The following is a 17716-nucleotide window of genomic DNA, read 5'->3' on the forward strand; positions in this document are numbered from 1 at the left end:
AACCTGAACTCCAAATCCAGGGGATCCAAAGCCCTCTTCTGGCCTCCATGAACACTACATGTATGTAGTGCACATGCATACATGCAGGCAAACTCTCATACACATTAACATTTTAAATCTTTTAGAGGTGTGTGCACACTTGCATGTGCCTATGTGTGTCATACCTGTAATCCCAGCAGCACTCAAGAGACTGAGTCAGGAGGATTGCCACAGTTTCAGGCCATCCAGGTCTATGTAGTCAAGAAAGGGGCTAGAGATGACTTTTTGCTACAGAGCAGATTTCAAAGCTGACATCATTTTCTTTCAGTTTCTGGTTTTAATTAGGTGTTGATATTTACTGGACGGAGTTTCCGTCTGGATCCTTGGGTTGTCATGGTGACATTTTTGGCCTTTTGGTGTTGTTTTGGGCCGACCACTGGCTGAAATGAGTTCTGACATGAAAGATTCTGAGCTTGGCATGGGGGGAGGGGGAGTTGGTCAGGAAGATGCTTATGTGCCTCCTGAGGAGGAAGCTGAAAAAACCTGAAGACATTGCAGTGTGGCTTCGGGGACTTCAGAAAAATGGCCAGAGGAGAAAAATCTGCCCTTTAGTTGCTGATGCTTGCCTGGCTGGTGCCACTGCCTCAGGAGGGTGGGACCTTAGAGGAACAGGGATCTGGAACCTTGGTCATATGCTGATTATTGGGTTATTGTTTGTTTGTTTGTTTTTACAGTTCTGGGAATGGAACCCCAGAGAGCTTTCCCCGTGCCAATAAAGTGCTCCATCTCCAACCCTCAGTCCCAATTTTTGTTATTTATTTATTTATTTATTTAGAGGCAAGATCTTGCGTTATAGTCCTGACAGCCTGGACTTCCTTTAAACCAGAGTGGCTTCCAGCTTCCACACATCCTGCCCCGGTACTACTTTCTTCTCTCCTCTCTCTCTCTCCCCACAAGTGCCCCTGTAGCCTAGGCAGCTCTCAGAACTATACCTACAGTCAAAGATGACTTCGAATAGCTCTTCACTGTGCTCCTCTCCCAAGTGTAGATCAGAGGCATGAGCCACCATGACAGACCCAAGCGCCAAATTTTCATGATCTTCTCTGATAAGACCAGACACCCCTGTTTCTGAAGGAAACAATTCTGGACTGCTTTGTCTTTCTCCCCAGGGACTTGTTAAGGAACGTAGCCCAAACTGGAACTCAGGATCTTCCTGTCTCAGCCTTCTGAGTGTTGGCTCTACATTTAGTTTCTTGCAGCTTTTGAATTTGTTTTCTTTTTTAATTATAAAAGTCACATGCAATCAGAAGGACCGGAACAGCAGACCACAACAAAGCCCGAAAACATGGAACAACAACAAAAAGAAGTAAACAAAACTTCTTCTCTGGACTGAAGTCTGAAATGAAACCACAATATTCAAGAGTGATTACAGTGTTTCTTTTGAAAGATCAATGAGACAGTAATTGCAAACCCCTCCCCAAGGAAAACAAACAAACCCAGCAGAAAAGAAGGCTGTAAGGAAATGCGTCAGCTTTATCAACACGCCTCCCCTCCCCCAACCACGTCCTATGGCTTCAGGGTAAAGTCGGCCTGAGTCCTCTGACAGGATTTACTGGGCAGTCTGTGCTGCTATTAGAATGCTTTATATTAATAACTAAAGTCCTGGTGCCGGACTCGGTTGTAGAGGTGGCCCTGAGAATACAGCAGGCCCAGGAACCTGGACTCTAAACAATAGCAACGCAAGCAGGCGAGAACACTTAGGAGGCTGAGGCAGGAAGCTCCACCGTGAGTCGGTGGTTTTTTTAAAGAACCGCCCCCACCATCATACTCCACAAAATCCTAGTTATGATCCCAAGTATAGCAAGCTTCCTGAAATTTTGTGTTCTATTCTCTCCCCCAAGAAGTGACTAGAAGAGAATGCTAAAAACAAAAACAGACAAACAAGCCCCTTGTGGTGGCATTGTGTCTGAGCTCCAATCACTGTTTGCTTTACACAAGGTAAAAATTTACATTTCTTTCTGAGCTCGGCTCTGTGGCTCTGTCGTAAAATCTCTGTAAGCATTTAAACCCGTAGCTCCGCAGGCTCCTGAGACCCTGAAGGTATCAAGCGGAAACTGGGTGGAAGTTGCTGGTTTCTCCTAGTCCCCTTTTCTCTTATAAGCCATTACGTTAGAACGTTAGACAAACTCAGGAGGATTTGCCCTTCAAAAGTCATGGACGTTGCCAGGACAGGGTGCTATGTATGAAAACCATCAGAACCCTCCCCCACCCACAAGCCCGGGGAGTGAGAAAAGGTCTCTGGGGGTGTTTGAGCTCCCTACCGAGCAATTCGTGGCCACCACAGTAGGAGGAGGTCGGTGTGTATTTATTTCTGTTCTTTTGCAGCAGGATCTTACACCGTGAGGCCCTGGCGGGCCTGGAACTCATTGCTGTAGGCTATGTTGACCTTACTTTCCATCCTCCTGCCTCAGCTACCCCAGTGTTAGGGGTTCACCTGTGAGCTGCCACATCTGTTCCAGTTTTGTGTTTAGCCTTGCCTGTTTTCGCATTCTACCGTACACTTTGTTTCCTCTTTTTCAACCCCTACACCTGAGAACTTGGACTGTTTCCTTAGTGACCAGAGCAGCCTCTGAAGACCCCCAGCCTCATGCCCTTCCACATCACCCCGATAATTCATTACTCCCTCCCCAATTTAATTCAGGCTACATCTGGGAGAGTGCGAGGTGCCTGAAGTCAGATCAAAACTAGAAAAGAGGATGAAAATTCGTGGAAATGTCAGTGATTTGGGCCTTGGAAGTTAAATGTTCTTAAAGATTCTTTTTACGCCCACAAGCAAAACGTTTTTAAAACCTCAGGAGACCCTTTGCAAAGGTGGAGTTTCCGAGGGGGCGGGAGGGAGGCCAGGTAGGAGGGAGGAGACCAGTCCAGGAGCGCCTTCCAATAGCGACAGCTGGCCTCCTGGAACTCTCGACCCACCCCTTTTTGCCTTTAAGAAATAAACGCTCCGAGCGAGTTTACAGCTCACGCCTCGGCCCTCGGGGAGCTCTTTTCGGCCGCCCTTCTATCTTAAACCCCAGCTCACCGACGGCTCGCGAGCTAACGCCATGAGTTTCCAGTTGCTAAGGGTGAGGAGCTGGCAGGGTACCCGAGACTCCAGACACCAGCTAGGCAGAGGATGACCGCTGGCGGTGATCGCGGGCTGGACGGGGCGTCTGCCGGCGCAGGGTCGATGGCGCCGTCGAGCCGCCGCCCTCGCCAGTCCTTGGCCTCAGCGGGCCTCCCTTTCGCCTGGCGGCGACTAAGATAAGTAACTTAAGGCCGCGGGGCTCAGCTGGCCTAGAGGTGTGTGGAAGCCTAGGACCCTAGAAGGCCTCTAGGTATATGGGTCTCCCGCCTGCGCTCGGAGCGGTTAGGTCGCTCAGGGGATCGACCCGGGTACGCCTTGGGAAGGTGACAAGCCAGGGCTACCTTCTAAGTGTTCGAGGGTCCCCGGGGGCAGGGTAGGGCAGTCCCAGGCTTGCCTCCTTAGGGATTTTGTAGTATTTAGGAGAGAGGCCTTAGATACCAGGCAACTTTGCCGCTTGAAGGAAGTTAAAACCAAACACACCTTAGCTGCTCCGGAAGAGAGCCAGGTGGGTTTGGTCAACGCGGAGCCAAGGAGTGCGAGTTCCAGACTTGGGACAGAATGGGGTCGCTGGAAGCCTGGTAGATGCAAGGATCCTTAATTCCGCGTCATTTTGTCTGTTAAGAGTTGCCAGGTAGGAAGACGCAAGGCCGAGAAACTGCTTTGGGCCTCTGTGGCCTTGAGCTAGCCAAGCAGTTCAGGGACCTGAGTGGAGCTGAGGCCCCGGCATCTGGGTATGCGTCCTCTTAGCGTGGGGTTTATTTCGCTTATAATTTAAAAATCGATAGGTATTATTTTGGAACACCGGAGGATTGGTGTCAGCAGCACCCCTAGGCTTAGTTCTGGAAGTTCTTTGTATTTTTTAAAGGTATGTGTTCATTTATGTATGTATTTAGTGTGTGTGCACTGTGTGTATGCCGGTGGACAGCTTGAGGGAGTCGGTTATCTCCTCCCACTGTGCATCCTGGGGATCCAATTTGTGTTTTTAAACTTGGCAGCAAGCGCCTTTACCCACGAACCATCTCACCGTCCTGTTTGGGAGCTCTTTTAAGCCCTAGGTCCAACGCGTACCCAAGCTAGGACAAGGGAATGGGGCATGGGTGAGCACCCTTCTCCTGAGATTCCAGGGCCCTGCCCAACCCAGGCAAGGACCCAGTCCTTCACTGTCCGGAGGGGCGGAACAGAGCCCCGGCACGTGGCGCCGCGTTTGCGAAAGTGTTTGGGATCCACCTGCTCTCGGGAGCCCCCTTCCTTAAGGGGGAAAGAGGAGTCTTGTCGCGAGGCAGTCCAGTTTATAGATAACTCCAAGCTGCCTTCTCTGACCTTGGGTCGGGGTGGTGGCAGGGACAAAGCGTGAAGCCCCCAAACCGCGTTGCCAGAGTCACCCACGCCTGCTTCTTTGGAGGTGGTTTACATTCGGGGCGCCGGTGGCCTTGCATACACCTGATGGCCTCTGATCTGGTTTCCTGGGCCACCTACTGGCTCGGGAGTGGGTCCTGGGTTGCCAGAGTGTGAGTGACTGCAGGCTCCCTAGGGGGCGGCAGAGCAAGCCCCTGACAGCCTTCCATTCCCTCATCTTTGCTTCAACTGAACCCGGACCTCATAGCAAGTTCTTAGGCATGGTGTGGGTGGTGCAGAGTGGGCACCTTCCCACGGTCTTTCCGTGGACGAGGGTTATAGATTTGTTTAGAGTTCGGGTGCCAAGGAATGAGAAGTTGAGCTCAAGGAAGGCGGAAGCTTCCCGCACCTGGACTGTGATGTGTGTCCAGGTTCCGGCCCTCAGGCCCGGTGTGGGTGGGGTAGGGTCCCCCAGAGTCGAGGAGGTCATGCGTGCCCTCTCTATTAAGCTCTGCGTTGTCTCTCTAGAGAGAATGAATAGCCTTGTCAAGCGGTTCCCAAGTCCCCAGGTTTCTGAGAGGCGAGCGTAGACACTCACGCCCTCTGTCTCCTCGCCAGCAGCTCAGGAGCAGAAACGACTTGGTCCTTCTGGGCTGCTTGGGCTAGCGCAGATGCGGGAAGAACAGCGAGGGCCTGGGATAGGGCCGAACCACACCCCAGGCTAGGACAGGACTTGACCCCATCAGACACGGCTTCTAGGGCGTCTCGGTCGCCATCCGGCGAGAGTCTGGGACCTGATCTTTTTTGGGGGCACCAGCATGCGGACACACTGAACCCTGTTCTTCCTTGAGCAGGTGCCCTCTTCTCCTGCTAATGCTAAGGCCTCTGTGTTTCGGAAGCTTAGCGTCAGGACTGAGAGCCTCTTTTAAACGCACTCGGAAAACCCCCTTAGTTCCCGCGGTTCCTACTTCCTGGGTTTGTTAGCTCAACTGGTCGGAAAACCTCCTTGTGGGTGGCTACTCTTATTCTCTAAGGTGACGGGGAACGGTTGGCTTGAATGACATCTATTTTAATTATAGTTACTTTATTTTAGGCCGATCTGGGTTTAAAGAAATGTTTATACATCCTAGAGATGGGGCAGGAAGATGGTAAACGACTTTATTCTGTGGATGGGGGAGGCACGTCCACGTCCACTACAGGTTCTGGCCACCGGGCTGATGGTATCAAGGATTGCATAATTGGCTTCGGAATCAAACCGAAATAGTCCCTGCCTCCAATTCCCTCTGAACGTTTGAAGTCAATCTCCATGTACTGTTAGGATAGACCAACAAAATTAACTTTGGAGAATTATCGACCCTGTGTTTGAAATGAAAAAAATCAGTTATAATAATTGGGCCAATTTATTTCGTTTCTTGAATTTAAAAACATTAACATTCATTGTTGTTTTGGGGCTTGAGTGGTAAATTCCAGGCTCGGCAGCATTCTGTGGAAGGAAGCTTTGCTTTCTGCCTTTCTGTGGGATGAGGAGTGCCCAAGGGTGACTTCTCTGTAGTAGCCCCCTCCCACTTCCCGGCTCCTCCTCACCCCACCTTGCCCATTGCGCTGGAGGTTTATTCTGCCTGGAACCTATTTTCCCGGGCGAGTTGAGGCTTCTGAATGGCCCGCTCGTGCCAGCTGCGGAACAGGCACACTGCAGGGATGGGCATCGTAGCAGGGATGGGCCTGGGTGGGGAACTCGGGTCTCCTCTAGCTGCAGCCAGCAGCCAGAGATACACCTTCGGGCGACAGCGGTGACGTGCCGCTGTCCGATTTATTCTGAGCCGGTATTACAGTGAGTTGCCTCTTCAGAACTGGGGTGGGGGAGCGGATAGAGCTTGGGGGGGGCAGACTCTAAACAAGCCCTCCTCCCTTACCCCAGCGGGCAGTACAATAAAGTGCCCAGGGAGAGGGGAAGGGGGAGACACTAGGGCTTATTGGGGCTTCAGTTGCTTCCCAGGCCAATTCTCGAGTCTCTGGAGCGGCTGGGGCAAGATGTCAGGAAACCCCGGGAGATGAGACACCTCGGAATGAGGAGTCTCTCTTAAGTGACGTCCATCTTTTAGAGGATGGAGAAAGGTTCTTGAGGTGGGGAAATCCCGGTTGTCAGCTCTGCCAATCTCAGGTGTGCCTAGGGCTGGCATAGGAAGCCGCGATGGGTCTGCGGTTGTCAGAGACCGCCCACTGATGCCCCTGCAAGCCCCTGGCTACGCCCGGTCCTGCAAGACGCCAGGCAGGGTGCGGGGCGGAGCTAGGCAGGGACTGGCTAGGAGCTGCCCCGCCCGGCGCCTGGGCCTCCGCGCCGGCCCCCGGGGAGGAGTTATGATAATTTCCTTCTCATTAAGGCGTTCGGGTCCCCCCGGCTATCGCCGGGACACACTGAGGGTGAGGCTTCTCCGGTCCACGGCGGCGGCCTCTACACACCCACGGCGGCCACATCTAGGCGCACAACCACCGATGCGCATCCAGTGACCGGGACAGCGAGGCCCGCGTGTGGCGGGGGTGGCGGCAGACGCCTGGCCACCGTGACCCCGATTGTGGATTTACCGCTCGGGGGGTGGGGGGAGCCTGGATTTAACTGGCGACTTTTTTGGGGGACGCCGGACGCCATGTTGTGGAAAATAACAGATAATGTCAAGTATGAAGAGGATTGCGAGGTGAGCAGTGGCTAGGGAACGCAGCCCCGCCGGTCTGAGCAGCGTCCCCGGGCCGCAGGCCGGGGCTGGGGACGTTCGCGCGGAGCCCTCGCCTCTGGGCGGGACGAGGGCCAGTCCCGGACACCCCTTGGCCACCTCCTGAGTCCCTTGTTGAATCGGGTCTTGTCCCTCGGGAACGAGGCCTGGCAAGCGCGTGGCAGACCCACCTGCAGAGCTCAACAGTGGGTTCCAACGGAGCGCACGGCCCCCCCTTTCCGTTTTCCCCGAAGAGCGCCCTGTCTCCGACTCAGACGTGGCTTTTTCCCACGAAGTCTGTCCAAAGTGTCCACGGAGGCCTCCCTGCCAGGGACACCTTTGCGGAGTCTTCTCCAAGGCGGGCTTGTCACCTGCCCCGCTACCTCCTCGGGAAAGAAAAAAAAAATATAAACAGCTGCAGCTTGGTTTTCAAGAGAAGTGGGGGCTGGGGACTAAGGGGTGGGGGTGAGGCCAGGATGGGGCCTTGAGCGCTCGCGAGTACTCCAGCCTGTCGGACAGGTTGAGCTAGAGTTTCGGAGAGTAGGAGGGAGGGAGGCGACGAGCGGGAAGAGGAAGAAGATTCAGGCGGCGCGAGGAGAGCGCAGGGGAGCGAGGAGAGAAGAGCCAAGACGGCCAGGCTGCGGGAGCGCACGATGTCCGCACGACCTCGAGGGGCTGCCCCTGCTTGCAGGCACGGTCACTTCCGCTAGGGGGCGACAGTGCCCCGCTCCTGTGTCCCCCCGCTACCCTTGTGACCCCCGGGACTGATGAAGACACATCTTTTAGGAATTAAGCCTGACCGCCTTGGGGCGAGGGGACGTGCGCAGGCAAAGGTTGCCCAATTTGGCAGAGTCTTTTCATTCCTTCTTTGCACCGGGATGTGTGAGAACCTTGACCGTAGCCGGGCTGGAAGACCTCGCTTCCTAAGGCGCAGAAGGCACGGGCCTGACTAGCAAGGATCACAGCTCCGGTCCCTCGTGTTGGCGCTCGAGTCCCTGCGGCCGAACTGTCTGGCCTTACCTGGGAACGACACTCCTGCGGCGACCTCGCCTTGAAGGGAGTGAGAGGGCGGGGTGGTCCGTAGGGCGGGGGAAATGAGCTCTTCGGCTTCGCACATTATCCGCGCAGGCTCTTTTTGGCGCGCTGCAGCAACATGGGCGGGATGGTGAAAGAGGGGTCTTTGCGCCGAGTTCGCCGCACGCCGACCTCCTGGGGTGGGGATTACCGCCACAGCCGCGGCCTCACCCCGACGGTGGCCTGGAGCTCGCCCTTGGCACCTCCGAGCGCCGCCCGCAGCGTAGCTCCCGTGCGTTCTCCAGTGTGCCCGGAGGACTCGTTCCCACAGGTCTTAGACTGTGGTTTACAACGAAGTCCCTGGGGCGCTTTGTCCCCGGCTGCCCTAGGGCTCGGGGGCGGGTCGAGACGGGTGGGGCGAGCCTGGTGGGGTGCCCAGGTGCCCCTCCCTTGGCTTGCCTGTTCGCTGTAGCAGGGGTTTCGTCTTAACCGGGTTTCTGCTGTTTCTCTCCCAGGATCGTCACGATGCGAGCAGCAATGGGAACCCGCGCATCCCCCACCTTTCTTCTGCCGGACAACACCTCTACAGCCCCGCGCCACCTCTCTCGCACACCGGGGTTGCAGAGTACCAGCCGCCCCCGTACTTCCCGCCGCCCTACCAGCAGCTGGCATACTCGCAGTCCGCTGACCCCTACTCGCACCTGGGGGAAGCTTATGCTGCTGCCATCAACCCCCTGCACCAGCCTGCGCCCACCGGCAGCCAGCAGCAGGCCTGGCCGGGTAGACAGAGCCAGGAGGGCGCTAGCCTAGCCCCGCACCATGGCCGCCCTGCCGGCCTGCTACCCCACATTTCAGGGCTAGAAGGCGGTGCGGTGAGTGCCCGGCGGGAAGCCTACCGCCGATCCGACCTGCTGCTGCCACACGCACACGCTCTGGAAGCCGCTGGCCTGGCAGAAAACCTCGGACTGCACGACATGGCTCACCCCATTGAGGAGGTGCAGGTGAGCTGCAGGGGCTAGGGAGAGGCCATCTTACCGCCTCACTTACCTTCCAGCCGCTCCACTTCCCCCAAAACTTAAAAGAAACTGTCATTTCTCCTCCCCAGAATGTGGACGACCCGCACCTGCTTCTACACGATCAGACTGTCATTCGCAAAGGTAAACATTGACCACTGTTGGTGCGGCCCCAACCTGGGAAGTTGTCCCTTTTCTGGCAAAGTGGAAGTGTTAAGTGGTTAACGTGGGTCATCTAGTGAGGGGGGACCTGGCGATGTCTCCTACCTTTGTAGAAGAAGAAAGAGACATTATTTTCTGACCTGAACGAAAAAAACTTTGAGGACCTGTAAATTTTAAAAGATTCTTGGTGGTGGTGGTATTTTGTTCATTCTGTACCTCCCTAGTGCTGACATTGTAGGTGGGAGACTTTAACTTGAAAGCGAGATCAAACGTTTTCTGATTCTATGGCAGTTTTTTAACTGTTGAACAAATTGATTTAATTTTACTTTTTAGAAGTAAAGTTTATCACGGTGGGAGGGGGTGTAGATCTGTACAAAGGTCAAAATCCAACCCAAGCCAGTTGGTGGTGGCACACGCCTTTAGTACTATCAGCCAGAGGCTGGCAGATCTCAGGAGTTAGGGGCCAGCCTAGTCTACAGAGAGAGTTCCAGAACAGTCAGTGCTACACTGAGAGTCCCTGTCTGGGGCGGGAGATGGAAAGCCAACCTGCAGAAGTCCGTTTTCTCTTGCTGCTCTTTGGGCTCCAGAGGTTGAAGTCCTGTTTCAAGCTTGGGAGCAAGCACTTTTAATGCTGGGCACTCGCTGCTGTAGGAGGGATTTTATTTCCTCTGCGGTGCAGAGCTATTGGAGAGGCCCTTGACTCTAACACTGTTGAGTCGGTTACTCCTAATGTACTGCCTTAATAAGGACAGCCTTTAGGGGTTTTATAGGAGAGAGGGGGTTGGGGAAGGCGGGCTACAGTGAGTGGGTGGCTCTTGATTAAGTTAAAGTTATCAGTCTGTTTGAGGGGAAATGGAAGCATCCTAAAATTACAGGTATCTGTGGTCTTGAAAGTAAATTGGAAGAGGGTGGGCAGGGTTGGGAGAAAAACCTGGAAAACAAACTAACATCTCTGGCTAAACTTAACCAGAGCTGGTTAATCTGTGTTTCTGAATCCCCTGGTGTCAGCGGCACTGAAGGACGAAGGGCTTGGCGGCTGATCTGAGTCCTGAAGTTCCAGCTCCCTGACGGAGGGGGAGGATGCCATTTATTTCGTATTGAAGCAGTCTTCAGAAAGCAAATGTTTTAATTAAACAGATTACTGTGATGGCCAGGAGCTGGGAGAAAAAAAAAACAACTCCTCCACACATGGAATCTCGACTAATTAAGGTTCCGGAGGTGTTAACTCATGATTTCAGACTGCAGCCTTTGAAGAACGAATGTGGCTCTTAGAAGCCTTCTTGCGCTACATAGCTCTGTGTGCAGACTTTACCGAAGGCTGAATTCAGCTTTGACTTGCCCTTTTGATGCGATCTCTGCCCCCTCCTGTTCTACTGTCCCCCACAGGACCCATCTCAATGACCAAGAACCCTTTGGGCCTCCCCTGCCAGAAGGACCTGGTAGGAGCCGTTATGAACCCCAGTGAGGTCTTCTGCTCCGTTCCTGGAAGACTGTCCCTGCTCAGCTCCACGTCCAAATACAAAGTGACAGTGGCCGAGGTACAGAGGCGACTGTCACCACCTGAATGCCTAAATGCCTCGCTCCTGGGAGGTGTGCTTCGAAGGTGACACATGTTCAGGGCCCCCTGGGGGATGGGTAGTTGAAGGTGACTGTGTGTGAGGGCCTGGAGGTATTTTTATCATTTCTGTAACTTTTATATCTCACCGCTGAATTCTAATCTGCGGAAAGAGAGCTTTTTAGTGCTTGGCTTCTTTTCCAAGTGCCAAATGCAAAAGGTGTAAAACAGCAGTAACAGGTTAGCATTTGAGATCAGGCCACACCAGCTGCATGGGGGGGGCTCAACTTCGAGTGTTTTGTCCCCCCAGGGAGTTTCTTGGGGACTGCTAGCTGAAGGTTTTTCTTCACCCCCACTGTGGCAGCATTCTGTGATTTTTTATTTATTTATTTATTTATTTTTGGCTGGGGGAGGCTGGTTTGTTTTTTATTCTTTGAGAGTAGCCAACATTCTTCTTCCCACAGAGCAAAATCCAAAAACGGAGGCCGGTCCTTGCGGGAGAAGTTGGACAAAATTGGCTTGAACCTTCCAGCTGGGAGACGGAAAGCCGCCCACGTCACTCTGCTCACGTCTCTCGTGGAAGGTCAGTGCAGCTGAGTTTTCATTTTTACCGTCTGACTTCAAGACTGCGGGAGGAAAGAGAGCCACACGCAGAAATGAAAGCAGTTTAGACTATCTGTCCCTTGCTGTGAATCCTGACTCTTTACCTGATAACGTGACATCCACACCTCTGTTGTTTGGGGTCTTCACTCAGAAAGCCGATGGATGTTACTAAAATTTTACTTTTCTGAACCTATGAAATCCTACGGAGCGGCAGACCGTTCCTTGTGAGGGGAACTAGCTTTGAGAGTTGAGGTGCCGTCTGTGGATGGTAGGCCCATCAAAAGTCACAATTGCTATCTTCTGCTGTGCTTTTCCTAGCTGTGGGTGTAAGGATCCTGCTCAAGGGATGCAGTGGGCACTGGCTCAATTCCCCATTTCTTCCTTTCCATCAAAAGATTTTTTAAGGCGTGAAACCCCTGGTCTACAAATGAGCCCTTTTCCTCAGGTCATAGCTACGTCACTGCGGGTTTTGAATGTAGACCCTTCCCCCAGCCTGGAAGGTAGCCAAGACTGCCATGGAGCCTTTAAAAGAAAAGTAAATACTTAAAACAAACAAAACCGAAAAGGGGGGGGGGGGCACATTATTATAGGAAGCCAGGAAGAGGGGCTTAGATGCCAGTGCCTCAGCCTAAGTCCCCAGGCCCCTGTGCTGTCCTCCCAGACTGTGCTGGCTGGTTAAGGTTGAGGATGGCCACAGAAGCGGGCTCTCCAGAGCAGAGCTGTCTTTGAATGCCACATGGTATGTCTGCAGTGCTGAAAGGGACTTGGCAGAACCGCCCCCTCTTCCCCAAGCCTCTTCTCTGGCACCTCTGGAGGTCAGGACCAGCAAAAGCCTCACTGAGAGAGAGCAGCTGTCTTGCATGGAGAACAGGGAGGGGGTGGTTCTGATGAGGTTCTGCCAGGCTTCCTTACTAACTACACTGAGAAATTTAAACAAGAGATCGGGCGTTCCAGCCATGGCACCTGGGTTCTGACTCACCTTAGGCCTGCCTCTCCACAGTCTGGGTTTTTGGAGTTATCGGGATTTGAACCCTGAAGCCAGGTCACCTTTAGTGGGAGAACAAATGATGATTCCCCCCCTACTTACTCTTTACTCTGCTTCCCACTCTCCCACCCCTCAACTTGGAGCTGGGACTAGTCTTAGGAAACACCCACCCTCCACTGTCTTTCTAGTATCGCTGATTAAACCCAGGGTGGCCTTGAACCTTAGGCGCCTGAACACCAAACACCAGGTCACAAGCTACACTGGCTTTTTTTTTTTCTCTTGAGACTGGGTCTCTGGTCTCCCAGTTTGACTGTGTTACCTAGAGTGAACTTGAACTCCTGAGCCTCCCACCTTCACTTCTTAGAATTTTTTTTTTCTTTTTAAGGAGTGGTGGTGTACACCTTTAATCCTAACACCGGGGCTGCTGGCTCTTGAGTTCAAGGCCATCTTGGTCCACAGGTTACAGGAGCCAGGGTCACAGAGTGAAACCCAGTCTTGAAAGAAAGATTCTAGATTACCAAAGTATGAAGCAATGGTGGACATTAGAAGATCCTGCCTCAAACCAGGAGAACCAACTCCTAAACATCCATGTAGCAGCGCTCAAACTCATAGGTGCATACATGGACAATTAAAGAATAACAAAGAGGCGGTGGTGGTGCACACCTTTAATCCCAGCACTGGGGAGGCAGAGGCAGGCGAATTTCTGAGTTCTAGGACGGCCAAAGGCAGCTGCACAGAGAAACCCTGTCTCAATCTGCCACCCCACCTCACCCCAAATAACACAGAGAAAAGTGAGCACCCAACGACAGCTCAAAGTGTCCTGTATCTGGTTTCAGTTTACAAGGCAAAGTAACTGTACTGACCACAGCTACCTTCAACCCTGATCATCACAGGTGAAGCCGTCCACTTGGCGCGGGACTTTGCTTATGTGTGCGAGGCTGAATTTCCCAGTAAAGCAGTGGCCGACTACTTAACCAGACCACATCTCGGGGGCCGAAATGAGATGGCCACGAGGAAGAGTATGCTGCTGGCAGCACAGTGAGTATTGGACTTGTGCAGAATTCTCAACCAGAAAGGAAATGGCTAGAGCTTTGTCCAGCCAGAGCAGCTGCAGCCTCTAGTAGAGCCATGGTGAATTGCTCCATCCCAGGTGGCTTGGAGGCTGCTGACTCAGCTCACAGCAGTCACAACACCCTGCTCATTGCGTTTGCATATATTCGAGAATTTGTGTAGCTCCAGTAGTGTTTGCTGACTGTGCATAAAGCTAAGCCATCCTCGGCATCACGTACAAACAGATCCAGTGGTGTATAAAACGGAGCTGGTGTGTGCCTGTAATGCCAGCGTTTGGAACGCGGGAGCTAGAAGAGCAAAAGTTAAAAGTCATCCTTAGCTACAAAGTGAGTTCCAAGGCTAGTCTGGGCTACTTGAGACTGGCTCTCTTGACCTTGGCCAGGTGACTCGACTTAATCCACTTATCTCTTCTTGTGGGTGCCTAGGTTAAATGAGATAGCACTGGGGAAATCGGGCCCTGGCGTGTGGGAGTGTGCACTGGGGGACTCTGGGGATTCGGGCCCTGACATGTGCTAGGTGCTAAGCATGGAGGTGTGGCGATCCGACACTAGTATGGGGCCAGAATGTCTCACTTAAGAGTGCTTGCCTAGCGTGCATGCAAGCCCCAGCACTGCATAGACCAAGAATAACAGAGAAGACTTCCCCACAGGAAAGCTATAAATTCAAGGCTGTTCTTGGCTCCTTTGTGGGTTCAAGGCCAGCCTGCAACCTTTTGAGATGTCTCAAAAACACTAATCAATAGAAAGTAAGTAAACACATTCTCCTTATTTATTCTAATAGGATCAGGGAGATTTAGTCTGTTACGAGCCAGGTAAAGTTCACCAACTGACTGTCTCCACAGGCAAGTGTGCAAAGAATTCACAGATCTTCTGATTCAAGATCGAACACCCAACGGGAACAACAGGCCCACTCCAGTCTTGGAGACGAACATACAAAACTGCCTGTCTCATTTCAGTCTGATAACTCACGGCTTTGGCAGCCAGGCCATCTGCGCTGCGGTGTCTGCGGTGCAGAATTACATCAAGGAGGCTTTGCTCGCCATTGACAAGTCCTATATGAACCCGGGAGACCAAAGTCCTGCTGACTCCAACAAGACCATGGAGAAAATGGAAAAGCACCGGAAATAAAGTGGGGTGCACGAAGGCCAGAGTGTGAAGGGAGAGGACCTGAGAAGCACCAGTCTGGGCGGGGCCAACAGCTACCATCCACCTCACCCTGGACCTGCCTGCTTCTTGGAGTCGGTGGCTTTTCTATTAACCCCGGACATACTATCCCGAAGCGATTTGGTTTGATTCTTTCACTCATTAAACGTTTATTTTTTTGGAAATCCATTTCCTCTCTGAAAGGTGCTATGAGTTTTAGAATCCCTTTGTGAAATCCGCATGGGCTAAGGAGAAACCCCACGCTGAGCTGCTGACATGGCAGTTGGATGGGAGATACAGGGATCAATCATAACTTATTTTTTTTTCAGTGTTAAGATAATGTCTGGCTTTTATGTCCACTAAAATATTTATCTAAAAAATTAGTATTTATCTAGCTCTCCCCGCCCCGTCAGTGATCACACCTTCTGGTAGGAGGCGAAGGTCGGACGTTCTTAGCAGCTATTCACAGAGGTGTGTGACAGGCTTCCAGCCCTGCGTTCAGAAGGGGGGGTGTCCTGGTTCTAAGGAATTTGGAAAGCAAAGCCTGCTGATTGTTTCACGTTTCCTTCCTCTTTAAAAAAAAGATGTTGAAAGTTTAAAATTCTTTAGCTAATAGAGTTTTTTAAGTGACCTGTTCCTTTAAGGTATAGAAGCTTTATTTGCTTATTTATTTCATATCTTGATTTTTTTTTTTCCACGTAAACTTGAAGAGGGTAGGCACACAGCAGCGCCTGTCATCCCCAAATCCCCAAGGAGGCTCTGTGTGGAGAAACTGTTGAGTGTACAGATTTTATTTATGCATAATTTAATGGGATCTGTAAATACTTCTTAGGACTTTTTGTGAAACGGGATTCGATTTTAATATTAACTTTTAATGGTGATGGGTAACATAGCACCTAGATTTTATGCAGATGCACACGGGGTGTTAAGATTGACGCTGATGCGGGGCTGCTCAGGCACTATCTAATTGGAGCTCTTTAGAAAGCAATAACGTCTCGTTCCTTTGGGCTGAACCAGAAGGGTAGAGTATATAGCTTGTGTGGGTGAAGTGTGGATTGGAATTGAACTTCTATGCCTGTCAGTGCTCCCAAAGTAATTGTGCGTATAATGCCTGTATAATAAAAAATATTCTCGATAGAATCTGTGAAAGCCTGGTTCTGACCCATTTTTTTTTCCCGGCTTCTAGGATGGGTAGGCTCAATCAGGGCGAACTTGAGGCTTGAATGTGGCTTAGCTAAGTCTGTAAATGGAGTAAGCAGTCTTGGTGCTGTGGAAGGGTCTTCTTTTCTCTCCCTAATGACGATGCTCAGCTGCCCCATACCCTTCGCTCTCTCATCTTCTCCCTCGTTACCTGAGTGCCAGCACCTGGGGGTTCAGAGAGGGAGCAGTTCGCCACTGAGGGGGTTAAATAAGTTTTGTTTTTGTGATGGTCCTCCGGTACGCTTAGCATGTGCTCTGCTGCTCAAGCATAGGGCCACAATTTTAAGAAGCGTTTTTTATCTGAGAAGCATTGGGTATCAATTACAACTTTCAACCGTAGTTGGTTGAATGGGCTTGAGGTCTACACTGGTGTTCCTTGGGCAGGTCCTAAGGGGAGGAAATAGCATCAATCAGACCCAAGAATGGTGACCTGAGGGTATCAGTGTGTTTAATGGAAAGGGAATTCTCTGTTGTCGGAGACAGTGAAGGCTGTCCTCTCGGTTTCTTCATTTTGTCTGAGCGACCGGTGAGTTAGAGGGATTGCAGGAGCCCGGGGGCCTGTGTGTTTTCTGGGCTTTTGGAGCTTGGATGCACACTGCCTGTACTCAGTTTCTAGTTCAAGTGGCCTGGCATAGCCTCCAGGAAGTGAGAGGTTAATAGTTTGGCATGCATGGCTGAGCTTCCAAGGGAGGTGGGGGCAGGAGGATTTTCCACTTTGGATAAAGTCATGGCTTCAGCTCCGTTTTTATAATCCTTAATTCCTAATTCCCTCCCCAGTGCACAGCCGCTCCTGACTTCACATTGGCATGGGACGACGTTCTTAAGTAATTTAAGCACTGCCAACCCCATACTTGCTCTTGGCAGCTCGTCCGTGGTCCCTGTACATCCCCATTAAGTTGGATTTATCTGGATGATGTGTCAAGATCACAATTGGCTTTGCTTCCAAGCACAGCAAAGAGGTCTGAGGTTGGCAGTTGTTTCTCAATCAAGACTCAAGACGCTGGGTGTAGAAAGGAAGTCATGGGGGGCAAAGGGCTGAGAGAATAAGGGTGGCTTTCTTATTGGCAAACCTGCTTCAGGACCAGAGGGTGGATTTTAAAGGCTCCGGACGTGCAGGCAGCCTGCTGGGAGCTCCCTAAAAGTCAAACGACCAAAGAGAACCACAGACAGGCTCTCATACCTGGTTCAGTATGGTTACATCTTACCGATACCCTTAGAAATACAGGGGGCGAGTTCCCTTTACTTGGTGTCCAAAGCCTGGTACCCTGTGGAGCAGAACCAGATCTTTCACAGGGAACTCACAGACACCTTGCCTTCTGACAATGTTCCCAAGGAGCTGCAGCCCACTAGGAAAATAAGGGGCTGTGCCTTCTGGCATCAGGTTCAAAAGCACTTGAACCTGAGCAGGATGGGTTTCCGTTTAAGCTTCACCTAAGAGAGCACCCTGTGCTTTCTTCCTGCTCTCTGGCCATATGCTGGCCATCCCACACACTGCTGCTTTTATTTCTGTGTCTGGTGTATGTGTGCACATGAGGGTGCGTGTGTGCATGCTTGCGGAGGGTACGTCAGGTGTCTTCCTCTATAGCTCTCCACCTTAATTTCGGAGATGGCAATCACTCAGGGAACCGCCAGCCCACTGATTCGGCTAGGCTGCTGGCCAGAGAGCTCCAGGGGCCTCCCGTCTAGCTCCCCAGCTCTGGCATTCTAGGTGTGTGCTGCTGAGCCCAGCTTTTTAAAAGAAATCTATTCGTAATTTTTACGTTCTGTGTCTGTGTGAGTGGTGGCATGCATGTGTACTGCGTGTGCCTGTATGTAACTGGAG

The 17716-nt window shown here is 51.9% G+C and overlaps 1 protein-coding gene across 1 annotated transcript; it reads left to right on the plus strand.

The window, feature by feature from the left end:
• The first annotated feature begins 7086 nt into the window (after positions 1–7086).
• Positions 7087–14904, plus strand: Tfap2c (transcription factor AP-2 gamma). Its single transcript, XM_075963950.1, has 7 exons — positions 7087–7134; positions 8679–9164; positions 9269–9320; positions 10725–10941; positions 11358–11476; positions 13375–13519; positions 14394–14904. Exons 1-7 carry the CDS (start codon positions 7087–7089, stop codon positions 14677–14679), a joined length of 1353 nt encoding a protein of 450 aa, XP_075820065.1. The 3' UTR covers positions 14680–14904.
• Positions 14905–17716: the final 2812 nt, after the last annotated feature.

The sequence above is a fragment of the Microtus pennsylvanicus genome, chromosome 2 (assembly GCF_037038515.1).
Source record: "Microtus pennsylvanicus isolate mMicPen1 chromosome 2, mMicPen1.hap1, whole genome shotgun sequence".
NCBI classification, from domain to species: domain Eukaryota; kingdom Metazoa; phylum Chordata; class Mammalia; order Rodentia; family Cricetidae; genus Microtus; species Microtus pennsylvanicus.